This window comes from Musa acuminata, chromosome BXJ1-5, assembly GCF_036884655.1.
Source record: "Musa acuminata AAA Group cultivar baxijiao chromosome BXJ1-5, Cavendish_Baxijiao_AAA, whole genome shotgun sequence".
NCBI lineage: Eukaryota > Viridiplantae > Streptophyta > Magnoliopsida > Zingiberales > Musaceae > Musa > Musa acuminata.
The window spans coordinates 44,099,433-44,126,641 of record NC_088331.1 but is presented as its reverse complement, the minus strand read 5'-3'; the positions used below and the strand labels follow the sequence as shown (position 1 = coordinate 44,126,641).

Below are 27,209 nucleotides of genomic sequence, written 5' to 3'. Positions count from 1 at the left end.
TAAGGCTTAGCATGGATAAAACACCTGATGGTGATCTCCCTTACGCTATTGGTGACTTCTAATTCTGAGAAGGTCATGTCCTGCACTATCATCTTATTTTTTTGTCTTTTAGCACCTTCAAAGTAAAGATGCATTTGCTATGGAATTAAGGCTTGGCATGGATAAAACACTTGAGGGTGATTTTCCCTACACTGTTGGTGGCTTCTAATTCTGAGAAGATCATGTCCTGCACTATCATCTTATTTTTTTATGTCTTTTAGCACTTTCAAAGTAAAGATGCATTTGTTATGGAATTAAGGCTTGACATGGATAAAACACCTGATGATGATCTCCCCTACACTATTGGTGACTTTCCCTACACTGTTGGTGATTTTCCCTACACTGTTGGTGGCTTCTAATTCTGAGAAGGTCATGTCCTAAACTATCATCTTATTTTTTTGTCTTTTAGCACCTTCAAAATAAAGATGCATTTGCTATGGAATTAAGGCTTGGCATGGATAAAACACTTGAGGGTGATTTACCCTATACCGTTGGTGGCTTCTAATTCTGAGAAGATCATGTCCTGCACTATCATCTTATTTTTTTATGTCTTTTAGCACCTTCAAAGTAAAGATGCATTTGCTATGGAATTAAGGCTTGGCATGGATAAAACACCTGATGGTGATCTCCCCTACACTGTTGGTGGCTTCTAATTCTGAGAAGGTCATGTCCTGCACTATCATCTTATTTTTTTATCTTTTAGCACCTTCAAAGTAAAGATGCATTTGCTATGGAATTAAGGCTTGGCATGGATAAAACACCTGAGGGTGATTTACCCTATACTGTTGGTGGCTTCTAATTCTGAGAAGATCATGTCCTGCACTATTATCTTGTTTTTTTATGTCTTTTAGCACCTTTAAAGTAAAGATGCATTTGCTATGGAATTAAGGCTTAGCATGGATAAAACACCTGATGGTGATCTCCCCTACGCTATTGGTGACTTCTAATTCTGAGAAGGTCATGTCCTGCACTATCATCTTATTTTTTTGTCTTTTAGCACCTTCAAAGTAAAGATGCATTTGCTATGGAATTAAGGCTTGGCATGGATAAAACACTTGAGGGTGATTTTCCCTACACTGTTGGTGGCTTCTAATTCTGAGAAGATCATGTCCTGCACTATCATCTTATTTTTTTATGTCTTTTAGCACTTTCAAAGTAAAGATGCATTTGTTATGGAATTAAGGCTTGACATGGATAAAACACCTGATGATGATCTCCCCTACACTATTGGTGACTTTCCCTACACTGTTGGTGATTTTCCCTACACTGTTGGTGGCTTCTAATTCTGAGAAGGTCATGTCCTAAACTATCATCTTATTTTTTTGTCTTTTAGCACCTTCAAAATAAAGATGCATTTGCTATGGAATTAAGGCTTGGCATGGATAAAACACTTGAGGGTGATTTACCCTATACCGTTGGTGGCTTCTAATTCTGAGAAGATCATGTCCTGCACTATCATCTTATTTTTTTATGTCTTTTAGCACCTTCAAAGTAAAGATGCATTTGCTATGGAATTAAGGCTTGGCATGGATAAAACACCTGATGGTGATCTCCCCTACACTGTTGGTGGCTTCTAATTCTGAGAAGGTCATGTCCTGCACTATCATCTTATTTTTTTATCTTTTAGCACCTTCAAAGTAAAGATGCATTTGCTATGGAATTAAGGCTTGGCATGGATAAAACACCTGAGGGTGATTTACCCTATACTGTTGGTGGCTTCTAATTCTGAGAAGATCATGTCCTGCACTATTATCTTGTTTTTTTATGTCTTTTAGCACCTTTAAAGTAAAGATGCATTTGCTATGGAATTAAGGCTTAGCATGGATAAAACACCTGATGGTGATCTCCCCTACGCTATTGGTGACTTCTAATTCTGAGAAGGTCATGTCCTGCACTATCATCTTATTTTTTTTTATCTTTTAGCACCTTCAAAGTAAAGATGCATTTGCTATGAAATTAAGGCTTGGGATGAATAAAACACCTTATGGTGATTTACCCTACACTGTTGATGGCTTCTAATTCTGAGAAGGTTATGTCTTGCACTATCATCTTATTTTTTATATCTTTTAGTGTCTTGAGAGTAAAGATGCATTTGCTATGGAATTACTTCTATCTGTTGTCATCAAGGAAAACAGCTTACCATATCACTGATCACAATGAAACCAAGTCTATTTTTCGCAAGTGTGGAGAAGCTGTCGATGCTGCTCTTTATTGATCTGTATGCCATCTCTGATTTATAAGCTCAAAACAAAGATTCTGTACAGAATAGAGAGCAAGGGATGAAGATAAAGCTCAAGGGTATAGGTGCAGAGAAAATAATGGTAGGAGACGGAGTTGTCACGAAAATTATCAGTTCGATAGATGAGAGAGAGATGAAACTTAAGCCAAATTCTAGTTGTTCATGAACATCAAGCTATTTATGTGATCATATTCAAGGTAGAAATTGAGAGAGAGAGAGAGAGAGAGAGAGAACTCAAAAGAAAAGGTGCGTAGACAAAATGGTGGGAGAGGGAAGTGCTGCAAAAACTATCAACCAGATTGAATGAGAGGGCTTATTATGAAATCATTTAGCAAGAGAGAAATCTCATGCACGTTAGTTCTACGCATAACAATTTAGATGATGAAATATGTATGATATTGTTCATATTACGTATTATCAGATTGAGTTCTTATTGAGTTGGAATATGTCTCTCTCTCTCTCTCTCTCTCTCTCTCTCTCTCTCTCTCAGCTGTGGGGAGTTACATTCATACGTACTGAGAAGAGAAGTGCCATGACAGTAGAGCACGGTGGAGAGAAAAGGCAAGTCTTGTTGTTGATAGAAATAGAGATTACATTTATTTGGGCACTAATAAAGAATCAAATAACCAGAAGAATAAAAATGAAAGCTATAAATTTGGTAGGAATTGGAAACCATCAGCAGCTTCTCAGGTTCCACCCACAAGCTTCAGTCTCCACAATTGGAAACCATGACCTGGTGATCTGCTTCTCCTTCACTTGCTTCTTCGTTAGGCAATAATCTCAGCTGGCATGGCAGCAAACCTTGCTCGCTTCTACAAGAATAGCCAATGAGAAAGAAGACAGGCTAAGTAACTATGATCCATCTATGCACTTCTTTCGGCAAATTCAATGAGATTATTACCTCCTTCTGGCCAGTTTCCATCGCCGGCAGCTTCGGCGCGCCACCATTCTTCGCCACACACAGCACCATAATCTTCTCCGCCGCCTCAGTGTCGTTCTTGCTTTCCTGCAACAGCTTTTCCATCTCGGCCTTCGGAATCCTCAACCTGAGGCGGACCGTGCCATCGCTACCCTCCTCCGCCTCGACCCGCGACGGCCTACCGGCGACCGAGACGTCCGACATGGTCCGGCGGGTAAACGCGAGGTTCTCCAGCCGCTCTCTGGCGCTCACGGGCAGCCCCCCGGACCAGGCCCTCCGCGGGGCTCGCTGCTCCGGCGCCCGGGGGAGCTGCACGAGAAAGTACAGCTTCCCGGGGTGCAACGGGGCGTCGGGAGCAAGCGGACGGGCTCCAATCCCGAGCTGCTTCACCGCCTCGGACTCGAGGAGGTCGTAGCCCCGGTAGTCTCGGAGCAGATCCTCGGCCTGGACCGGAGCCTTCAGCTTCAAGGTGGTGCCGTCTATCTTCATCACCGTTATGGTTCGCTTCTTCCCGCTCAAGCCATTCCCCATCTCTCTTCTTCTTGGAGCTGCTGCTACTACTACAACTTCTTCTTCTTCTTCTTCTTCATGGAGATGAGAAGTAATATATAGGAGAAGTTGTTTGGTCAAGGAATTGAAATGAAGCGAAATTGCTGGGAAGCTCTATGGCGGTGTTTTACTGCTGCAGTGAAGACCACGAGCTCGCAGTTGGCATGTACGTGAGACGACGTCTTCGGTGCAACTCCATGCATGATTGGATCGAACGCACGGCGGTCAAAGCAGGGTTTCATGAAGGTTCATTTGAAGTTTCTTACAGTCTAATATGTCACGTAAGGAAATGGTGATGCCAATGTGGTGATTCCTTTCACAAGGAAAGTGCCAAGTTTTGGTCATGCTTTCCTTTGACTTCTCTTCTCCCTCACAGTCAATTGACCAGTTTTCTCCGACCTTCATGTCTCCTATGGAGGAAGACAAAGCTCCTATGAACGAAGAACTAGAAGGGTTGATCTCTCGATAATGTCACGTATCTGCTCATCTACGTTTCTGAATATCTAAATAATTACATATCATGTATCTATTTATCTGTATATCTGTGTATCTAATTATTCACACATTATATTCATAGTCGATAGGAGGGTTTAGAATAATTCAATAGGAGAGTCTCAACATAATCATAAAATGATTCTTTAATCCATACCTTGTAGAATTATATGTCCCATGTAGGAAGAACCAATCTACTTCCATCTGACCAAACTTTTCATTGACATAGACCATTCATAAAAGGATGCATATGGGACCATGTCAAACATGATCACCTTGGTTTGGATTCATATATCTTTGTTGGTGTCATAGGAAGAATCATTCTTAGCTATGACCAATGTGACTTTTGTGTTTCGTGTGCCAATCAACGACAATGAAATATAGACTTCCCCTAATTTTTCTCGTATTTGTTCCCACCTTCTTTCGACACCATGTGTAGATGAGAAAGATGAGCTTGAATGAGTCCACCAAACCTCACGTCTTTTCCCTGTCTTCCAACGAGTAGTCATCTTTCGTTCTTCTAAGCTTTTGAGAATTGACGAATGAAGAGTTACTACAACGTATACACTTTGAGAGAACTCTCGTTTGAGACACAAATGACTTGAATATTTTGTTTATTGGGCCATCAATTCATGTGTAGAATAAGATAGAAGGATGTATGTGTTTCTTCACTATGGAAATCAATAAACATGATCATCATGTGGATTAGTTAAGCTACATGTTGTTATTAAGACAAATCACGAAAATATATATGACATGTTCATTGAACTTTAGGAGAGGGAGAACACATCCATACCAAAATAATAATCCAAAGAACCAATAACAAAATATAAATATAAAGACAAACTAGTACAAAATGTATGCGATTCGGTGTATCGTATCTACGTCTAAAAAAATAAAAACTCATTTTTCATGTGAGTATAAATTATAAGTGTTGAGTTGATAAGTGTTTTTGGATTTATGGAGGTAGTGTACTTTGAGGAAAATGAATCATAGTATAAAAGGACTTTCTTTGTGAAGGAAAGAAACTTCAAAAAATAAAATATGAGAAATACTTTGAATGTTTTTTTTATCTCAAAAGGATGAGAGAAAAAAAAATAAATGTTTTAAAAGAATTTATATAAGATGGTATAAAAGGGATTTGCGCTTGAGTACGATTAACCCTAAGAGTACTTATAATCGATCTATATAGCGGTGAATTTGATATTCTCCATAAATATAGATAGGAGTGTCGAAACCACATAAATCTTTTATTAACTCAAATAAATTCTTTGATGTTGATATTTGAGATTTATCTCTTAATTTTGAAGCCTTCTTTATCCCTAATAATAAGCTTATAAATCCCTTTATACGCATTTTGATATAAACACAAACAATTTTCTCATCGTCTTTACGTCTATTAGACAAAAATCCTTTGAGCAATTAAAGAGCTGTCTCTCATTTTCTCTTATTAAAACTTAAAAATAAATAAGTTATTTATAGAATAAAAACGTTATTACTTCAAAAATTTATATACTTAATTTCTCATCTTCCAAGTATAATAATTTAATAAATCCAAAAACAATATTCGTCAGTGATGTGTGTCTATGTCCCAAATTTTATGAAACAAAATATATTTCGAATTGTATAATATTACAATTAAAATACTTATCAAACACCTGTGATTCCAAAGTAACTTAGAGGACCATATGCAACAAAATAGAGAGACATATTTCTTGGTGCTGCCACCAATGACATATCGGTCTTTGGTCTTCCCATCTTTTCTACTTGTGGGAAAGATTGACTTGACCAAGAATTATTAGTATTGAACATTTCTTTGTCTTCCTACCACATTGAATTCTGCCTGTAGGAACACTTGTGACTCTCAGCAGCCTCCGAGTGATTGATCAAAGAAGCATCACATTCATAGGAAAGAGAAATCTTGAGGCACATATAAATAATTAAATAGTACATGTATTATTATTTTTATTTATTTTTTTAAAAGAAAATAATGTCTATAAACTATAATAGCTAAATGTTGTCAATGTCTTGCTTTTGAGAGGACAGTGAAATAAGACTTGAAAGCTCAACATAAGGGAGTTAAACTTCAGTGGTGTCTCACTCAAGCAAATCAACTAAGCCCATGACAAGTAGAAAGAACGATATGAACCCTTTAAAGCACACTTGTTTGTTCAACACCACAGGACAACCTTCAATGGAATAAGAAGCTTGAATGTTTCTAACACACCACAGTTACATCAAAGAAACTACAAACTCAAGAACACACAAGGCGGTATCCATCGGAAGGCATGCTTTGCTTTTGGTCACTGTCCTTCCCCAGATTCTTGTTTTGGGGCTTCTTTGATCTCGTCCCCGACATCATCCTGACAACCGAGAACATTAGGAAGGCGGTAAGGGTGTGTGCCGGACAAAGGGAAAATAAATTGGAAGCAAAATAAGCTTGTTAGAGGAACTGACATTGATGTCGGAAGTCCATAAGGTCAGGTTGTCGCGAAGAAGCTGCATGATCAATGTGCTATCCTTGTATGATTCCTCGCTAAGAGTGTCCAACTCTGAAATAGCCTCGTCAAATGCCTGTGAAAGACAAACCACCATTTAAATCAGCAATCAGCAATATCAAATCATCACCTGGTAGCCTGGGAGGCTGGCAGAACAAAAGATAAATGGTTCTGAAATAAATACTAATGCATTATTGTCATCATTTGGAAAATTGAAGCAAAATCTACTAATATGAGATGGTGATTAGCATTTCATAATTTTAAGCTGCAAAATTAGTATAGCTCTTAATACTTCACACCTTCATGACTATTAAAGGTCCAATATCTGGCTGAATTATTAAATTTCTAGAACTTTATAATTAAAGGTTCTGGGGTACAATCATGGTTTGATTTTTTGCTGAAACTAAAATATATCGATTAAATAAGTTGGTTTTAGCCAAACTTTGTCAAGTTTTGCATTCGTTCCAGCAACCCTATCCGAAATTGAGCATTTCCATTCAAGTTTTAGTGATTTTCCCTTGAGCTAAAATATAGTTACTTTTCCTACAAGCATAAAAAATACTTCACTAGTTTCAAACTTTCACTTCATATGTATCAAAAGCCATCCATAATTCAAGAAAAGTTCCACCTTTGCAAGAACACATCATTATATCAGAAAGGTTTTTCTGAATATGTTCACACTCATCTTAGAAAATATCAATCACCGAGACGAAGTACGCAGGACATCTTCAATGAGACTAATAATTAAGCATGATTATTTCTTACCACCCCAATTGTTCAAACATAAACATGCAACCAATCCTTATGATACCTAAATGAAAACACTGAATTGCCAAAACAAATTTACATGCACCAACAGTACAACATGCATTCGGGCACCTTGAACGCAGCTACTACGACTCACATAGGTAGCGTTTCTTTATTAAAAAGATCCCAAAGAAGCACTTATAGGTAATATTATCATTTTTCATCCTATTTAAATAAGAATGAATAACAGATATTGATGGAATAAAAATATTATGAAAAAGAAAGCAAGCATCACTAAAAGAAATGTGAAATATATGAACCAAAATGGGAAAGAGTAGTAAGTTGCAAGTGGACCGAGTCTTTAGTTATAGATAGAGCTCAACAGGAGACTAGATAAGCTGACCAGGTCATGTTATCAAAAGTAGTTCAGTTAGGGTTATAGAATATCTAAGTCAACCTCTGTTTCTCTTTCTTTCCTGTTCTCTACTAACTCCTAACTCCTAGGGTTATAGAACTGATAGTATAAAGTACAAACTGCAATTAATTTACAAAAATCTTGAACTACATAGTACTAACTCAAAAGCTAATATTATATACAAGAATTTGCAGTCTTTAATTTAATTTGTGCAGTCACTGATTACAACTAATATATTTAAAAATTTTTGAAACATATAATAATAATATAACTACCAGGAACCAGACATATAAGTGAATAGTATGTAACTATATTTAACCCATAAAAAATTGAAAATTTAAGTTCCTCAATAAAATAAATTGAATTGAAACTGCATGTTATTTACTGATAGCGCTTTGGCATTCTAGAAAACTTTGATAAATTACTACACGCCTTAACAAAGGCCTGGTCACAATGAAGTCTCAGCTCTTTGAAGCTGGTTCAGGCCCAACTTCAGGATCTTAGACTTGCTTTGTTTCCCAAAACGGACTCCAGCCTGACTCAGCCAGTTGACACCCATACTATTGAATCAAGACACTAAATGCTTAGGATGCAGCAAATCATAAAAGTGACACTTCTATTGTAACCAGAGAAAATAGTGCACAACATTTTCAAATCTAAGGATTTTAAAAGTACAACAAAATAAGATTATAATACAAGTACAGAAAAAGCTAAGATTAAAGTCGAACCTGTTTTGCAAGGCTGCAAGCACGATCAGGTGAGTTCACAATTTCATAATAGAACACTGAGAAATTAAGAGCCAGCCCCAACCTAATAGGATGAGTTGGAGCCAACTCAGCCAGGGCAATATCCTACAAAATTTTTATAGATAATTTAGTGAAAAATTATTCGATTTTAAAAGAAACAACAATAAAACAATAAGTTTTATTAGACGAATATGAAGAATGTAGACCTGCCTTGATAGGCAGAATCATTCAGTAGGATCAGTACTGCCATTATAAAAGATGTTATCGAGTGGACATGTGTCTAGACTATCAAGAAAATTCTAACAAAGTCAAGCCATCCATAAAGGATTTTAGCTAATCTGCATTGTGAAGAGAATGAGGATCAAACCTGAGCAGAATTATAGGCTACCAGTGTACTCTCTGCAGCCTCCTTCCTTTCATTTCCAGTCTTAAACTCTGCAAGGTACCTAATTGCAATAAACGTTTAGCACTTCAGATAAATAAAATGTCACCCCACAAAGCAAATTGAAGTCATCCTTTGTTATTTTCTAGAACCTGTGGTAATCGCCCTTCATCTTCAAGTAAAACACCTTGGACTCGGCAGCAGTGGAAGAGGGTATCAGATGGGACTCAAGCAGCTTAAGGATGCCATCACAGATTTTGCTGAGTTCAGCCTCGATCTTGCCACGATATTCCTTGATCACAGAAACATGATCCTCATTCCCACGGCTCTCTTCCTTCTGCTCGATCGAGGAGATGATGCGCCATGAGGCCCTGCGAGCCCCGATGACATTCTTGTAAGCCACAGATAAGAGGTTGCGCTCCTCTACAGTGAGCTCCTCGACGTCCACTGTCTTTGCAACCTTCTCCATGAACTCCACCATCTCCTCGTAGCGCTCTGCCTGCTCGGCCAGCTTCGCCATGTACACATTGTCCGCACGGGATGATTCAGCTGGAGACATCCTTCCTCCCTCTGTATAAATCTAGCCCGCAACTCTTACAAAATCTGCAATTTGACGGATCCAAACCAAAACATCAAATAAAAGAAGATTTTTTTCCTCTCGTCAGTATCTGTCTTGATCCACAAGACAAACAAAAAAAAACTGATTTTGAGAGACTGAATGTTTGAAAAAGAGCATCTTGACTCTCTCAGAGAAGCATCAAAGATTCAATTCCAGAAACAAAATACAAAAAAACTAATTTTTCTGTAGTAGGGATCAGGAATTCTTGATTCCGATGTATATTTGCCAAGCAACAAGTTGTAACGGATCAAGAACATGGTCGAAAATGACATAGAACCGAAAGAAGAAAACCGATTACCAGAAGTAAACATACCCTGTAGAACCAGTCAAACCAAAACATCAAATAAAAGAAGAATTTTTTCCTCTCTTCGGTATCCGTCTGGATCCACAAGACAAACAAAAAAAACCGATTTTGAGAGATTGAAAGCTCGAAAAATAGCATCTTTACTCTCTCAGAGAAGCAGCAAAGATTCAATTCCAGAAACAAAATACAAAAAACACTAAATTTTCTATAATAGGGCTCAGGAATTCTTGATTCCGATGCATATTTGCCAAGCAACAAGTTTTAACGGATCGAGAACATGGTCGAAAATGACGAAGAATCGAAAGAAGGAAACCGATTACCAGAAGTAAACATACCCTGTAGAACCAGTCAGATCGATCTGATCACAAAAACAAGCGAGAGAAGAATGGAGATCAACAGACGAGATCGATGTGAGAGGCTTAGGAGAGGTACCTCGGAACTGAATCGGCAGGAGAACAGCGAAAACAACTGCGCAAAACACTCTCCCTCTCTATCTCTCTCTCTCTCTCTCTCTCTGTGATTCGATTTCTATTGGCGCTCGGGTTTAAAGGGGGCGGGGGTGAGAATGAGAGGCCCGTCGAGTCCATCTAGAAGAACTCGCTCCCATACGGTCAACGATCCATCGACGTGGAGACACATGGATGACAGGCTTTTCCAAATGTAGCGACAAAGAATTCCAAAGCCTATCATCCTATCTAATTAAAAAGCTCTCATATTTTAATTACTATAAGAAAACAATTAAAGGAAAATTTGTTGCTTAATATTTAATTCCCAACTTATAAATTTTAACACCAAACATCAGTCCATATTGACTGACAAATCAACTTTCATATTTATTCATTTTAAATATTAAAAAATATGATAATAAAGATATGCAAATTCTAAATAAGTATTTTTGATTTAGGAGAAAATAAAATTAAAATCAAATGTGTTATGAAAATTTAAGAACTTATCTTCAAACAAAATAAATACTTCTATTTATTTTTTGATATACAAACATTTTAATTAGTGAACCGAGCTGATTGTTTCGATCGAATTTTATACCTATAATGAAAATATATTCAAAAAATAAATTGACATCCCTAATTGCTTTACAAGCTGTATGGGCTCTTACAGATGTTTGAGGGAGTGATTCTGCTCTGCCACAATTCCCCACATTATGCATCTCATTCTCTGTGTGGTTATGTGTTTTTGAGAAGTTGAGATCCAATCTTTCTCAGTCAAAGAACTGAGAAAGCAGATCATGTTGGAAAGACTGACAACTCTGGTAAAGAACTCGCCACCCTTTATAGGGAGTTTAACAATATTTTCAAAGAAATAAAAAGGGTGATTTCTTTGAAAATTTTCATTTTTTTTTGTTTTTCTCCATATAATCTATATATATTTTTATTTTTCTAATATAGTAACCCTAATTTTTGTGATTTCAAAAATACCTTTTCCTTCGCCGCCCCGGTCGCCCACCGCCTCTACCTTTGCTCTCCCCACGATCCGTCGTTCCCCTTCCCATCATCGGTCCTGTCGTAGGTGGGCTGCGGAGGCGGAGGTGGAAGTAGCGGCGGCACAACAAGGGGTAGCGTTGCGGTGGGAACGGGAGACATCGCTGGTTCGCCAATCACGGGGAAGAGCCCACAGATGCGGAGGTTGATGGCGTCACAGAGTGCTTAACGATTAGCTATGATATGGTTGATATATTTGGAATTATAATATCAAGTATTAATTTTTAGATTAATTTCATTAATTGTACGACTATTTAATACTCGACTTAAAATGATGAAATCGGGAGGATTCCGATCACTGTGAATTAACCTGAACTGTTCGATACAGTGATACCCACTTCGGTAGCGCCACAGAGTCAATGGGCGGGCTCCACGTATACGTGTACCCTTGTGAGAAGTGAATCCATGGTATCGTGGTTGGCCATAGCGTGGACCCACCCGCGAATCCATCGTATTCGCGGTTGACAAGGACGGTGGCTTATGCGGGTATGCGGTTTGTGGCCCGCAAACAGTGTGGTTGATAACGAAAATTAGACCAACGCCTTCAGCCCTTCTCCTATTCCTATTTCTCCTGAGCCCAAACGGCACACATCAAACCGCCATTCTCTCGCTCTCTCGATCTCTGGTTCACTCCTTGGTCGCTTCCTCGGCATCGGGCGACGAGAAGCTTCAATTGGACCTGCGAATTGGCCGTCGTCGACGACCGACCTCGCTGTAAAGCGCGCGTTCGGACAGGGCCATCGAAACCCTAGGGGCCGGTCTCCGCTTCAATTACTGAGCGCCGGCGGCGGCGGAGGAGGCGGAGGGGAGGGCGATGGCTGCGGAGCTGGGGCAGCAGACGGTGGAGTTCTCCGCGCTGGTCCGGCGGGCTGCGGAGGACTCTTACCTCGCCCTCAAGGAGCTGGTGGAGCGGTCCCGGACGCCGGAGGACCTGCGATCCGACTCCGAGAAGAAGATTGATCTCCTCAAGTTCATCGTGAAGACCCGGCAGCGGATGCTCCGCCTTCATGTGCTTGCCAAGTGGTGCCAACAGGTTACTTGCCTTCTCCTCTTGCTTCTTTGTCGCTTGCTCTGAACTGGCTTTTGGCGTTGGGTTTCTGGATGAGATCCTTCTTTTTGTGGTTTCTAGGCTCTGGTGGATGGAAAACAGCTTCCTTTCTAATTCCTGGTATGAATGTAGACTACTCTCTGTACTAATACGTTTAATTGGGGGATGATTAGGAAAACCTAGTACCGGACATAACTTGTTCTGGACCCTAACATCTTTTTGTTCTAATCCCCAACGCTGGTGCTTAGACTGTTTTTAATGTATTAGTAGCTCAAAAACAACAGACGATGATGCTGTAACGTATTGGACTGTTTTGTAATGTTTGAATTAATTAAGTCAGAAAAATAAGAAATAAAAAAAGGGCCATGTTAGTAGTGAAGAACTGAAGATAAGGGCCCACAAAAGGCTGTCTAGGAATGAGACAGTGGGTAGGGTGATGTTTTGCAAGCCACTCAATTGGTGGCTTTAAGAATTAGATGCACCAGTAGCTCTCATTTGCCTCGAGATTGCTAGGAGAGTTGGCCATGCCCTAATACCTTATAATTCCTCTTCTTGCTCTCAATTAACCACAATACCTGTTATGTCATGGAGTTGATAGTTCTTAAAACACTTGATAGAAGTTTGATTCACTACATCCTTTAATGATTTCTTTAATATATTTTTTGAATTATAAAGCAGGAGGCAAATGGGAAAAAGTTAGTTGTAACCCTAAGCATGCAATCAACATGCTTTATCTTGTAGTTGGCTAACAATTTTTAGGTTGATCCTAAGGTTGTATCTGTTACTTGTCCAATTTTCTTATAGTGGGCCAAGGATTGCTATGCTAATTGACATGGGTTGATCATGGCCTTTCAAAAAGTTATTCACACATGTTATTCTGAGTCATTGTAGCTGTCAGCACATGCCTATGCAAAATTTTGGCTTGTAAAGGTTGGTGGAGGAGAATGTCAACTGCCATGGCATGGTGATATTTGAGAAAGGTGTTGCCAATCTCTGCTGCCATGGAACAACAATCCTTTCACCGAACCTACAAAAGGACTCTTGTTGAACAGTCCTGAAGATACACTTTTATCTAACTTGGTTACCTGACTGTTAACACTTATGATTCACTGAATGCAACATTGTAAAGTATGTACTTTGGCTTGGATGGAAATATGATGAATAAATTTTGGTGTTTACATTGAGGATTTGCATCAATAATCAAGTTATGATTTTAGAAAATTAAGCTACTTTAGTCTCATTGGGGTTCTGGAATATTGATTCTTAACGAACCTATTTACTGCCCATTCTTGTCATAACGGAACGTAGATTCTGACTTTTGCAGGTGCCATTAATTCAATATTGCCAACAACTTGCAGCAACTCTTTCGAGCCATGAAACTTGCTTCACCCAAACGGCAGATTCATTGTTTTTCATGCATGAGGGTCTGCAGCATGCACGTGCTCCTATTTTTGATGTTCCATCTGCTACTGAAGTCCTCCTCACAGGAAGTTATCAACGGCTGCCAAAATGCATAGATGATTTGGGTATTCAGAGTTCACTATCTGAGGACGAGCAAAAGCCTACTTTAAAGAAGTTGGATACAATCCTCCGATCCAAACTTTTAGAGGTTGTACTTCCTAAAGAAATAACTGAAGTAACTGTTTCTAATGGTACTGCTGTTCTTCGTGTGGATGGGGAATTTAAGGTTTTCCTTACCTTGGGTTATCGTGGGCATTTGTCATTGTGGAGGATCCTACACTTGGAGTTGCTTGTTGGGGAGAAGAATGGAAATATTCGACTTGAAGAAACACGGAGATATGCTCTTGGGGATGATCTTGAGCGCAGAATGGCTGCAGCTGAAAATCCTTTATCAATTTTGTACACGGTTCTCCATGAATTATGTGTTGCCCTTGTTATGGACACTGTACTAAGACAAGTTCAGGTACTACGACAAGGTAGGTGGAAGGATGCAATACGCTTTGAGCTTGTTTCTGATGGCAGTGCAGGACAAGTAGGGAATACTAGTGCTTTGCAACTAACTCAAGAGGGTGAACTTGATACAACTGGTCTAAAAACTCCTGGTTTAAAGATCATTTATTGGTTAGACGCTGACAAGAATGCTGGGGGATCTGATTTCAGCTCATGTCCATTCCTTAAAGTGGAACCAGGGCAAGATACACAGATTAAGTGTGTACATAGTTCTTTTGTATTAGATCCACTTACTGGCAAGGAAGCTACCTTTGCACTTGATCAAAATTGCATTGATGTTGAGAGACTCCTATTAAGAGCTATTGCATGCAATAGATACACTCGTCTACTTGAGATCCAGAGGGAATTGAGTAAAAGTGTTAACATTTGTCGAGAATCAGGCGATGTTGTACTTGGGTGTGATGGAGGTGCAATGGCGGATTTGAGAAAGGTTTGTAAAGGGGCAACTTATACTTCCAATTGTTATATAGGTTCATCTATGTCTAAAGTATATGTATAGATTTTATAATGGGGGTCTTTACTATCAATATCGAGTTATACTTTGTTTTGCTTGTAGCCACTGATTTTCTGAACTCTTTGCTGAAGGACTAAGTGGTTCTAGCAAAAAGATTTGAAGGTGCTGGTCTATGTCACTGTTGACTACATGGTCTCATTCTTATTGTCTATGTTTTGTTTGGATTTTTTTTTTCTCCCATCTGATCATGTATATTCAGAATTCAGAAGACCAACTAATTGGTGCATTAAAAAGTCCCCACACAATTGGCCAAAGCACTTAGTTTATCTATTTGTATTTCATCGACATTCATACAAACTCCAATATCTCAAGTAAATGCAATTAAATTTTGCAATTATTATCAAAGTGTCGCAAATCATGCGTGTAAGGTAAATGTTTTTGGCTTACAGATCATTGTGTACCAAATAACTCACCATAACATACCTGTTGGAAAGAATTAATTCTGGGGTTTAGGAAATAGAGTTGGAACGAGGAATGTTTATACATGTAGGCTTTTCTAGCTGCAGGCTGTGGTTAATTCTGTTTTTCATGTATCTGTGAGGTAAAAGATCAGAAAACATTGGGGTTTGGAACATAAGATCAGTGCTAATGGAGGCTACTACAATCCAGATGTTAATCTAAGGAATTTTGGTGATACAAGGAGGAATTATGTTAATTCAAGCTATCATTTTCTTTGTAGAGGTCTAAAATATGTTTAGGGACATTTAATCTTTTTACAACAGTCTCTTTTCATGTTTAGTGCCATTAAGTAGTCATGTCATGCTTTTGTTCCATGAACTTGAAGGCTGGCTTTTTATGTGGACACAAAATTTACATGTACAATTATTAACTGTATGTCTGTGAGTCATTGATATTTCTAGCATGAATGCGTCTTTCTTGTTCTTAATACACACTGAATGACCCAGTTTCATGGTCTCCTCAAGGTTATGGTTGTTAATTTTGATTTTGAATGCTATTACAATGATCTTCCATCATAAATTTTACTTTCTTTTGCATATGCCTAACCACATCACGGTGGATGCAACATTTTGTTCAGAATAACATACTTTTAGCAGGTGACTTTACAAACTTGGGCTCCTTCCAAGTCCTTGGATCCTCATGATGTATAAACTCTTGACCATGTTACAAATTTTGGTGGAAAGAGAAAACAAAAAAGATTAGTATTGACTCATTGCCTCATCATAAATTCACTTGTCAGTTTATATCTGCTCCATCATAACTAGTTGATTAAGGATACAGCAAAGAGCAAAGGAGGCCTATTGCCTATCCTTATATTGGTGTCTTGAAGAAGCTTCATTTTCTGTTGAAGAGCAACTTCCATGTATGAAAAATTGATTTGGAGTAATCATTTGTAATTGTTATACCTTAGAACAAATAACTGAAGAATTATATGCCATTCATGAAAGCATCTCTAATTGGATATTATGATTTATCCTGCCTACTAGCTGAGGTTTCTGGAAAGTTAAACAAGAAGAGGTTCAGTCATCCTTCTCTTAAATATTTGTCAACTGCCTCTTTTTGTTTTCTCTGATGTCTAACACTGCATTACTTAAATTTGGTCATCCGTATGGTAGTATAAAATACAGACAATGTTGGTTTGAGTTTTTGTCCAATTTAGTGAGAGATGGATTAACTTCATTTGTGGTTTTTCAACTACAAATGATATAAAAGAATGATTAGGCTCTATTTAACAGTTACTTTTGCCCCCTACAATTTCATTTGCTGTTTTGATAGTTCATAGTTGATCATATTTTCTTCCAAACATCTGGTTATTCTTAACAAGTCATCTTCATGAGCACAAAATGGCTAATTAAGTTGAAGCCTTTAAGAAACAAGGGAGTCAAATGGAATTTTTCTTTTGACAGTTCTTGATAGTTTTCTCACTTAACTAGTATATAATTACTAGATTGGGATTTCATAATAGATATATAATTAGTGTTTGTTTGATCATCTTCATTATCTCTAAGATTAAGTGAAATAATGCTGAACAAGCTGTCAATTATGTTTCTTGGTTTTGACTTGAAAGTTCTATGCTTATTCTTTCATGAGAACATGAATATTCCAAGTAGCTTTTTGACTTTTATAAGTATTCTGCAGATGGATGAAGATTCTAGTAACCAAGATTATTTTGGGGATGAAATACTGAAAGTGCGAGCTTGTGGGATGTCATTTATTACCCTTGGAATAAATATCAGGTTATTTAATCTTTTACTCCTGTAACATCAGGAATCCATGCTTTATATTAAATGGTGTTCTGTCAAAGTTTAGCTTCATGGTGAACAACTTCAACAAGATTTATGTGTGTAATATCTCTTGCAGGAAATCTTTTTTTTTTTTTTAACTTTCAGTTAAGTAAATACGTTCTGTAACAACCATATATGTTTCATGTTTCCCCCAAAATCTGAGCATCACAAGTGATCTCAAATTTCCTCTGACTATGTGTTTCAATGTAAATTTCTTGAGAAACCAAGGATTAACATATTATGCATTACATATTGTTCACATGTAAGTCTGGTGTTTTTCTCAATATTACAGAAAGGTAACTTTGCATTTACGGTGCCTTTTTGGACATTGTTGTGTTATTTATTTTAACCAAATGCACAATTTCATACCAGCATGTGTTTTGATTACTTTATTTAATAAACACTTAGCATACATCTAGGACTGAAGGTCATGTTCTTTTTTTTTCAAGTAAATATTTACTTATTTAGTGTATAAAGTTTTTGAATAATAATTCCATATTTATATGCATTAGGTTGGCATTCGTGTATTTAGACTAATTTGGTATGATCTTGCTTTACCATGATGTCTTGTGCTGGCCTTCATGCCAGTGACAATTGTGAATCCCTGCTAATGATAACATCTGGGACATGCAAGTTGCATGCAACTGAGATATGCACAAGGGCAATTATGGTATGTGAGTGCTCACAATCATACTTTGCACTTATATAACCGTCATGGTGAGCGTGTATCTGACTCTCTTCCCAGAACCCGCATTGCGGTTGCCTTATGTACTGGGCTTACCCTTTTTTGGTATGGTGATGGTGCACATGGTTCCATTGCATAAACTATTACTTCATTGTAGATAAGTTCATAACACTTGATAAAACTGTAGGGGACAGTGCCTATGTTAGCTTTATGTGATGGGTGTGCTAAGAAAGTTTATCTACTTAGTATAAGAAACTCACATTATCAATGATATCCTGGGCTTCTGATCTTTTACAATGTGACCATCTTGTTCTGTCATTTTTCTGAACTTGGCTGAATGGTCTGTTAAAGGGGGAACACTTGCAAAATATCTAGTGGAAACAATGTTGTTAAGTAAGTTTTTACTAATTGAAAGACACCATAGTTCTAGTTTATTCTAGCACATATACGGTGCTATCCAGTGCATATTCCATTAGCTCCTGCATCTGCAATGTTGTCTGCTGTCTTCAACATGCACCTACCAGATTTTCTTGTATAGGGTTATGCTAATTAATTACTTCTTCATACCTGACTTTTGTTTTCCAAAAACTGAAAATTAGCTGGCAGTTGCTTTCCTCTTAATAATTTGCACTAGGAGATGCAATTTTGATGTATCCAACTTAATTATTAAAATTTTCAACCTTGGTCAAAGGACCATTAATTTTTAGATTGTTTTCTGGTAAATTTTCCCAGGAATAGCAAGTTGAGATAGAACCTTGGCATTATGTTTCTGAAGTGGTTCTATGTGAATTTGAGGATCTGGAAAATGAAGATTGATGTTACATATAGTAACTCAAACATATGCCATATTACATCCTTAAGAGGCATAATCCAATTGTCACAATTTAAACTTCTCAAAATTTTATCCTGGATTTTATTTTAGATCAAACTCTTCTTTTCAAGCTTTCTTGACAATCTTGTTGTCATTAGTTACAGTTCCAATGACACTGTTGCTTCTAAATTCAAAGCTGCAGACAAAAGCAACACACTCTTTGTGGATTTATATTAGTGTTACATCTTCATGTTTTTTAACAAGAATGCTGTTTTCATAATACCCGAGTAAATAAACAATATGCTGTACAAGATCTATAGAAGGACCTGTAACAATAATAACAGGAACATCATATATTTACTATTTATGATCCCAAGAACGAATATATGGTATAGTAGTATTATATTTTAGGGGGTCTTAGTTAAGTCCACCAGTAGTTTATTGTGGTAAGACAGTATTCACATGGTGTTGTAAGCTGTTCCGAGGGTGTTTTTGGCTCACTGTTTTGTGTATTATTAATTTGACCCAAGAGAGGATTTGTGTCCATCATCTTGTTCAGCTATCGTGTGTGTTTACGTTTCATCTAAACTTGTGATGTTTCTAATAAATTACTAAATTAATTAATAAAATAAATTATATATATATATATATAGTTTATTTTATTAATTATATAAGCTTTCACAACCTTCTGATTAGAATTTCTAGCCAATGTTACTTAATCTTGCAACAGTTATCTTCTATTTTCTCATTTGTTTAAAATTTTTTGTTTGAAGTACAGGAATGGCAGATTCCTTCTTCAGTCTTCCAAAAATATCCTTTCACCATCCACCCTAGTTGATTATGAGGAGGCTTTAAACCAAGGAAGCCTTAGTATAATGGATGTGTTTACAAGCTTAAAAAGCAAGAGTATTCTCAATTTATTTGCATCAACTGGGAGATTTTTGGGCCTCGAGGTAAAGTTTTTTTCAAAATTTTTCACAAAAGCATCACCAAAAAGATTTCAATTTCAAAATTTCAGGGGTCTTTGCATAAAAAAGCATTTGGTTTTATTGCACTGACTATTGATATGTCCTATATTGAAAGTTTAAGATTTCAAGGTTGGGATATTCAAGTGTCCACTTAAGGAAAGAAGAAAGAGAAGATGCATTACATATTCAAGAGACTAATAATCAAAGTGCTGACTTCAAAACCGAGTGAACATATTTACCAGTTATTTTAATACATGTGCCTCTGCACCTTCTTTCTCTCCCTCACTTCATTAATTTTGGGGTTGCTCTATACATAGTGGATGGTCTGCAAAATTTAACAATAATTGAGATGTGATTTCCTTGAGAAGATTTTCAGTGGCTATCTTACTGCTTTTTTATGATGTTAGTTTGTGTAACTGTAGGGTATGAATTAGTCTAGCCTGTTTGGCAGTTTCATGTCAAGTTTCAATCTTCAGAAGCTTCTCTGGGAGAGAGTTGAATCAAGGTGTCATGTGGGATGCAAAAGTTGAAGAATGTACATTGCCCTTTTATTATGCTTTTCTTTTTAATTAATTACATTTATCATCATTAGTTAAGTAATTTAGGAAGAACATATGTTCCCCACTTTAAACTATATCATGTCCTGACTTGTGGACATGGATACATCACTTTTTGGATAATTCATGTTTGTGAGGTCAGAAAGGTTATGAATTTAAATGGATGGCAGCCAAGAGAACACCTAATAAACAATATATGTGATGAAAGTGGAGACTTCTGTTTGCTATATGCTCTTCCTGACTGGTTATTTTTGCAGAAATAATTCAATATGGAGATTAGAGTTTTCTGCTTTATATCATTTTACAGAGAGGACATTTGGGATTGACGTAATCCGCATGGTTACCTAGTCTCGGCTAGTTCTGTTTTTCTCTGTTTGTCTGTTTAATTACTTCAGTTGCGTAGATTGATTCAAGCATTTTGCATGAAATAAAAAGAAGCCCTGGTTAAAGAAGATTAAATAGAAGAAACTAGAAAGCAGAAACATGAGTGACATGAGAAGAATGAAGTCAAAATCTATTTCTTCTCGGATGAGGTGGTCTAGACAGAAGGCCTGGACCTCTATTTTTTTCAGAGATAAAGATCAATGCTTCATTTTCTGTTCATATCCTCTCAAAACAAGTGCAACATTTTGAAATGTTAAATCGAGTTAAGCTCCATAATCTCCTTTAAATGAGCTTATGGTAGGAAGATATCTTGGTATTTAATATAATGCAAAAACGACTACAAGGATGCATATAGTTCATGGGAGCAGAATTTGAGCTAAAGCACCTTGATGGCTATTGACAAAGACCCAACTATTTCAACATCAAAGTCACGACCACATGTATAGGTGCAAAGAAAACAGAATCTGACTTTTGGAGAACTTATTTAACCTTTCATTAGTATCTTTAGTAGTGCAAATCCAGATACTTACCAAATTGTCTTACTGATTCTGCTAAGACCAATAAACATCATATTCACTACGTTGTCATTCACCTTGACTTGAGCAGCTACAACACTTGGGTTGTCAGTTTGTTTCTAGGGAGATGTTATGAGCTTTAATCTCTACTATGCTGTACTAATAATTCTCTTTGGTCATCTGCAGGTTTATGATCAGTCTTTGACTACTCTGAAGATCCCCAAGTCCATATTGCATGGGTCAGATATACTTATAATGGGTTTTCCTCAGTGTGCAAACTCTTACTATTTGCTGATGCAGGTTGACAAGGATTTTAAACCAGTGTTCAGTTTACTAGAACTGCGATCTGATCAAGATGGAAAATCTAGTTCATTCACTGATGCCATTCAAGTTATACGTTTTAATAGAATTGATATTGGTCAGATGAAGATAGTTGATGATGAATTGAATATGAGCCTTTTTGACTGGGAGAAGCTGTGTTCTTTGCCAAAATTGGGCACTTTTATTCAGGTTGCAGAACATGATTTTGGGGTAGATTCTGCTTCTCAGTTTCCTGGATTTTCGCAATCAAGTTTTTCATCTGTTGTTGATGAAGTGTTCAAGTTCGAAAAGGGTCAATTGCCCAAGACAAATCAACTCACCTCGTCTTATAAGATGCCTCCTTTGTCTTATTTAGGATCTCCTTCAAGTAGCAATCAAGGAATAAATACTGGAGTTACGTCAACTAATTTGGAAGGGGAATTACAACAATCTCAAGTTCATAAAGTTGGGAAGGCTTCGTCTAGTTTCACAAGTTCATCGAATTCATTGCATGTGACAAGCAACTTAAAAGGTATAATTCAGAATGGTGCTACTGGTTCTCTCTCCTCTTCAAGCCCTGTGAGGATCTCATCCGTTCATAAATTGTCAACCTTGAGATCTGATCAAGACAGAAGCTCTCTTAGGTACCCGTATTCGGCTGATGTTGGTCAATACCCTCCTGCGGATGAACCTCCAAAAGGGCTCAATATGATTGAAGGAAATGGGCCAGGTCAACTATTGCCTCCACTTCGGACGACTTGCCCACCAGTTTCTGCCCATAGTATGGCTCCAAATGACATAGTAAACTCATCACCTGGCATTTTGGTTGGATCTTCAGAAGTTACCAGATCTAACACATTGCTCCTGGCTAATCCATGTAAGACTTGAGCATCATATATTGAAATTTTTTTAATAATGCTTTCATGTGTATTTGCTTTTGATATTTATGAAATCTTTTTGCATCACTAATGCACTTTTTATAGGCCAAACACCGGAATTTGGAGCTTCCAGGTCAGATGATAATGGTGCTCACAAACATGAAAGAAAGGGAAGGAAGCGTTCTCTAGTGGATTTTATTAATTTACTTCCATCATTTCAAGGATCAGAAGCAAGTTCTCTGCAGCATAAAAGGCAGAAAATATCAAGATTAGCTAACTCTCATGCTGCATCTTCCCCACCCCTTCCATCCCTATTGGCATGTCGAACAGGTGGACATACATTTGGAGATCTTCTTGGTGAAGCAAATCATGGCATTAGTCCATCAAATTTGTATGTTTCCGTCCTCCTACACATTGTCAGGCACTGCTCGCTATGTATTAAGCATGCTCAGCTAACTAGCCAAATGGATGCACTAAACATTTCTTATGTTGAAGAAGTAGGTCTGCGAATTCCATCCTTAAACTTATGGCTGAAGTTGCCATTTGCCAGGGATGATTCTTGGCAGCGCATATGCTTGCGCCTTGGTAAACCTGGAACTATGTGCTTTGATGTAAAAATCAATGATCCTTATTTCAGAGAATTATGGAATCTTAATAAAGGAAGTACCACTACATCGTGGGGCTCTGGGGTACGTATTGCCAATACATCTGAGGTTGATTCACATATTCATTATGACCCAGAAGGTGTTGTCTTGAGTTATAAGAGTGTTGAAGATGATAGTGTTCAAAGGCTTGTATCAGATTTACGTAGGCTTTCAAATGCACGATTGTTTGCTCGTGGGATGCGAAAACTAATTGGTTTGGGCACTGGTGATAGGATTGACGATAACAGAAACTCTGACTCTAAGGCACAAGCCAAAGGTACTGGCGAGATAGCAGACAAGTTATCTGAACAAATGAGAAAAGCCTTTAAAATTGAAGCAGTTGGTCTGATGAGTTTGTGGTTTAGCTATGGCTCAATGCCTGTGATCGTTCATTTTGTTGTTGAATGGGAAGCGGGTAAGGAAGGTTGTACAATGCATGTTTCTCCTGATCAACTTTGGCCACATACAAAGGTATGCCCCTGTTCCTTAAAAGAGCAATATGCTGCAATTTATTTCTGTGATGGCATCTCAAGCCAAATAACAAAAGACAGCAACTGTATTAACTTATTAATGGAGGCATTGAAGTGTCACAAATATCGCTGCAATTTTTTTAATGTTTCTGTTGACATCTCATGTTGAGTGATGATGCAAGTACATCGATGTTAAATATCATTTGTCCTATAGATTGTAGTGCAGCCTTTCTCAGGTTTTTGCATTGTTGACCAGTACAATTCAGGTAAATAAATGCACTTAAAAATTGCCCAGCATCAAATATTCTCCATTTTTGTGTATACATGAAACTTATTTTAATTTCTTGTTGCATCAGCTTGCTTTCATGATATTTATTCACATAAATGATACTAATTTTGAACTTGCAATAATATCAGTTTGATCTGAATTTAGGCATCCCAAAATAATTTTCATTTGCAATTGGACTTCAACTTTACTAGTTAGTCTATTGTCATCATCCTTGTTATGGTTATACATTTTATTGATGAACAATTATATGTATCTTCGCTAGAGGATAAGATGAGGACGAAGATGATATAGAAGAGACCAATAGATGTTGTAGGTAAAAGATGTGAAATAATTAATCTTGTTGATATGATGAGCGGCGGAGGGAAATCTAAATTGACATTATTAAAAACAATAAATACATATTTAAATATTTTTAATTTAAATAATAATAGTTTTTAGAGAGCTCAATGATGATAAAAGGTTCATGTAGTTGACACCAAATAGTTGAAATATACTGATTTTACTCTTATTGTATGAAGATTTAATGCATGTAAATTTGTCAATGCAGTTCCTGGAAGATTTCATTAATGGAGGTGAAGTTGCATCTTTCTTGGATTGCATCAGACTTACTGCTGGACCTTTACTTGCTCTTTGTGGTGCAATACGTCCTGCACGAATTCCTGTTCCTGTTTCTGTTGGCCACTCCCTTGTACAAAAGCAGAACAGTTTCATGTCATCTCATGGATTAATGGCAAATCCTTCTTCAACTGCAATCCAACTTCCATCTAGTTCACCCACAACTACTACACTTATGACCCAACTTGGCAGTCACAGTCTTCAGAATGCTGCAGTTTTATCTGCTGCTGGAAGAGGTGGGCCAGGACTTGTTCCTAGCTCATTATTGCCTTTTGATGTCTCAGTTGTTTTGAGGGGTCCATACTGGATTCGCATAATATATCGGAAAAAGTTTGCTGTGGATATGCGCTGCTTTGCTGGAGATCAGGTCTGGCTGCAGCCAGCGACACCTCCTAAAGGGGGACCTGCTGCTGGTGGATCTTTGCCATGTCCACAGTTTCGACCGTTCATCATGGAACATGTTGCTCAAGGATTGAATGCTCTGGAGCCCAATTTTTCTGCTGCATCGCATGCTGGTGGCCATCTTGGTCCAAGCAACGCCAATGTCAGTTCAGTCTCTCAACCACTGTCATCTAGTGCTAACCGTATTAGTGTTGCATCTAGTGCTGGAATATCAAGACCAAGTTCTGTTATTGCAAATCAGGTAGGTGGCAACATAAATCGAATTGGCAGCGCCATGCTAGCCTCATCAGGTTTGTCTCCTGGGATCTCTGGAGTACCTTTACGTATATCTCCAGGTACCGGTTTCCCAGTTCATGTGAAAGGAGAGCTTAACGCAGCTTTTATTGGGCTTGGAGATGATGGAGGCTATGGTGGTGGTTGGGTTCCCCTTGCGGCCCTCAAGAAGGTGCTGCGTGGCATTCTCAAATATCTTGGTGTGTTGTGGTTGTTTGCGCAGTTGCCTGATCTCTTGAAAGAAATTCTAGGTTCAATCTTAAGGGATAATGAGGGGGCACTTTTGAATTTGGATCAAGAGCAACCTGCCTTGCGGTTTTTTGTTGGGTAAGAGATCTGTTGTCCATGTATTTATACTGCAACATTTAGAGGTTGTAGTCATGGAACTTTTGCTTTATTAGTTTTCTTTTCTGTTTTTTCGCTGCTGTATAGGTGAGACTTTCATAGTATTATTTTCTAGAACTATATAGGAATATATCACATAGTTTTAGTTGCTTACATTAGTTAGTATTTTTATATATTAATAAAGTAATATGTCTGCTACTGTAAAGAGTGTTGTCCAAATCTAGACACGGGCCTTAACCAAATTGAAAAGGGTCAAATCTGACCTAACTTGATGAAACTCGATTCAATTTGTTCTCCTGGTATCTTAAACCTTCCCTCTCATGCTCTCCTGACCAATTCATAATTTTCATTACTGTGTTTTGTCTACTAATGTTTACTATAGATAGAGAAAAAAAACAATATAATCCCTATCAAGCTGATGATATCTGTCCTGCTTTAACGGTTATATTATTCCTTTTTTTTTTAATTTCTGACTGCCTTTGGCAATCCCTGTGGGTATTCCCGACAGTTGATGTGAATGACTAAATGTTGTTCTCTCTCTTTTTTCTTACTGCAGAGGCTACGTATTTGCTGTGAGCGTGCACAGAGTTCAACTTCTTCTGCAAGTTTTGAGTGTGAAACGATTTCATCACCAGCAACAACAGCAGCAGCAGCAGCAAAATCAAAATACTTCTCAGGAAGAACTAGCCCCAGGAGAAATTAATGAGATATGTGACTACTTCAGCAGGCGTGTTGCATCTGAGCCCTACGATGCATCTAGGGTTGCTTCCTTCATCACACTTCTTACCCTACCTGTTTCAGTCCTCCGAGAATTCCTAAAACTGATTTCTTGGAAGAAAGGACTGTCACTGGCACATGGTGGAGACGTAGCAAGTGCTCAAAGGTCTCGCATAGAGATATGCTTGGAGAATCATTCGGGCTCTGTTTTAGATGAAAACTCAGAGGCCACGTCTTGTTCAAAGAGTAATATACATCATGATCGAGCCCATAATCTAGTAGATTTTGCTCTTACCTTTGTCCTTGACCCAGCTCATATCCCTCACATGAATGCTGCTGGTGGAGCTGCTTGGCTACCATACTGCGTGTCCGTGAGGCTAAGATATTCATTCGGTGATAATGCCCATGTTTCTTTTCTTGGAATGCAAGGAAGCCATGGTGGAAGAGCATGCTGGTCGCGACAGGAGGATTGGGAGAAATGCAAGCAGAGGATGGCGAGAGCAGCAGAATTTGCCAACGGGAATTCTGCAGCTGATGTCAGTCAGGGGAGGTTGAGATTGGTTGCTGACACATTGCAGAGGACATTGCAAATGTTACTGCAGCAGCTGAGAGACGGTGCTGTTCCGTTGAGCTCCAGCGGAACCTAGAGCACCCATCTCGAAGCTTCATCAATGCATGCATTAGACTTGTGCAGGATGGACTGATCGAATAGCTAGCACCTCATTTGACCCCCACCGTTCCACTGTTCTCTGGAGGCATCGAAGATGGTTCCTTTTCTCCGGACGACGAACCTAAGTATCTGACACTGCTGTAGAAATTTGTGGTGAGTTAGTTGCTTCCCAAGTTTGTATGCACATGCTATGTAAAAAATCTATGCATGTATAAATCGTTTGACGGAGAAAGGTACTAAACGATCCTACTGATTTCAGTTTCATGCTCGACCGGGCATCTGGCACGAGCACACACAGGGAGAGAGAGAGGGGAGTCTTGTATAGTTGTCACCGGGGTTGTAGCAGTATAACTTGTTCAAGTTTACTAAACAATTTTAAACTCATTGTTAATTGGGGAATTCATCAGTAATTTTTTATCTTTCCTTTTTCTTTTGCTTTTTTGGCTCTGGACTGTCGAGGTGATC

The 27,209-nt window shown here is 38.0% G+C and overlaps 3 protein-coding genes across 5 annotated transcripts; 1 reads left to right on the top strand and 2 right to left on the bottom strand.

Annotated features, from left to right (window-relative positions):
* Nucleotides 1-2,749: 2,749 nt before the first annotated feature.
* Nucleotides 2,750-3,749, bottom strand: LOC103985455 (uncharacterized protein At1g66480). Its single transcript, XM_009403153.3, has 2 exons — nucleotides 3,180-3,749; nucleotides 2,750-3,090 (listed from the first exon to the last, which is right to left on the bottom strand). Exons 1-2 carry the CDS (start codon nucleotides 3,726-3,728, stop codon nucleotides 3,046-3,048), a joined length of 594 nt encoding a protein of 197 aa, XP_009401428.2. The 5' UTR covers nucleotides 3,729-3,749; the 3' UTR covers nucleotides 2,750-3,045.
* Nucleotides 3,750-6,368: 2,619 nt separating this feature from the next.
* Nucleotides 6,369-10,538, bottom strand: LOC135674458 (14-3-3-like protein). Of its 2 annotated transcripts, none has more exons than XM_065184327.1 (6): nucleotides 10,382-10,538; nucleotides 9,179-9,629; nucleotides 9,012-9,090; nucleotides 8,627-8,749; nucleotides 6,696-6,812; nucleotides 6,369-6,601 (listed from the first exon to the last, which is right to left on the bottom strand). In XM_065184327.1, exons 2-6 carry the CDS (start codon nucleotides 9,583-9,585, stop codon nucleotides 6,542-6,544), a joined length of 786 nt encoding a protein of 261 aa, XP_065040399.1. In that variant the 5' UTR covers nucleotides 9,586-9,629; nucleotides 10,382-10,538; the 3' UTR covers nucleotides 6,369-6,541. The 2 variants fall into 2 exon arrangements, with proteins under 2 accessions (XP_065040399.1, XP_065040400.1); XM_065184328.1 differs by having other exon boundaries at nucleotides 10,285-10,434.
* A 1,470-nt stretch (nucleotides 10,539-12,008) lies between these two features.
* LOC135674456 (mediator of RNA polymerase II transcription subunit 14-like) lies at nucleotides 12,009-27,154 on the top strand. 2 transcript variants are annotated; one of them, XR_010513624.1, is made up of 9 exons: nucleotides 12,009-12,478; nucleotides 13,818-14,894; nucleotides 17,076-17,173; nucleotides 19,496-19,670; nucleotides 21,328-22,318; nucleotides 22,425-23,434; nucleotides 24,270-25,339; nucleotides 25,914-26,897; nucleotides 27,004-27,154. XR_010513624.1 is itself a non-coding variant. In XM_065184323.1 (8 exons), the coding sequence occupies exons 1-8, from the start codon at nucleotides 12,260-12,262 to the stop codon at nucleotides 26,719-26,721; spliced, it is 5,448 nt and encodes a 1,815-aa protein (XP_065040395.1). In that variant the 5' UTR covers nucleotides 12,009-12,259; the 3' UTR covers nucleotides 26,722-27,154. The 2 variants fall into 2 exon arrangements, 1 of the variants encoding a protein (XP_065040395.1); XM_065184323.1 differs by having other exon boundaries at nucleotides 25,914-27,154.
* Nucleotides 27,155-27,209: the final 55 nt, after the last annotated feature.

Coding starts and splice junctions, on each gene's coding strand:
- LOC135674458 (XM_065184327.1), bottom strand. CDS start 9,585: ATGTCTCCAGCTGAATCATCCCGTGCGGACAATGTGTACATGGCGAAG. Junction 6,813..8,626: donor CTTGCAGCCTTGCAAAACAG/GTTCGACTTTAA, acceptor TGTCTTTCACAG/GCATTTGACGAGGCTATTTC. Junction 6,602..6,695: donor TATGGACTTCCGACATCAAT/GTCAGTTCCTCT, acceptor CTCGGTTGTCAG/GATGATGTCGGGGACGAGAT.
- LOC135674456 (XM_065184323.1), top strand. CDS start 12,260: ATGGCTGCGGAGCTGGGGCAGCAGACGGTGGAGTTCTCCGCGCTGGTC. Junction 14,895..17,075: donor CAATGGCGGATTTGAGAAAG/GTTTGTAAAGGG, acceptor AGTATTCTGCAG/ATGGATGAAGATTCTAGTAA. Junction 19,671..21,327: donor GGAGATTTTTGGGCCTCGAG/GTAAAGTTTTTT, acceptor GGTCATCTGCAG/GTTTATGATCAGTCTTTGAC.
- LOC103985455 (XM_009403153.3), bottom strand. CDS start 3,728: ATGGGGAATGGCTTGAGCGGGAAGAAGCGAACCATAACGGTGATGAAG. Junction 3,091..3,179: donor TGGAAACTGGCCAGAAGGAG/GTAATAATCTCA, acceptor CTATTCTTGTAG/AAGCGAGCAAGGTTTGCTGC.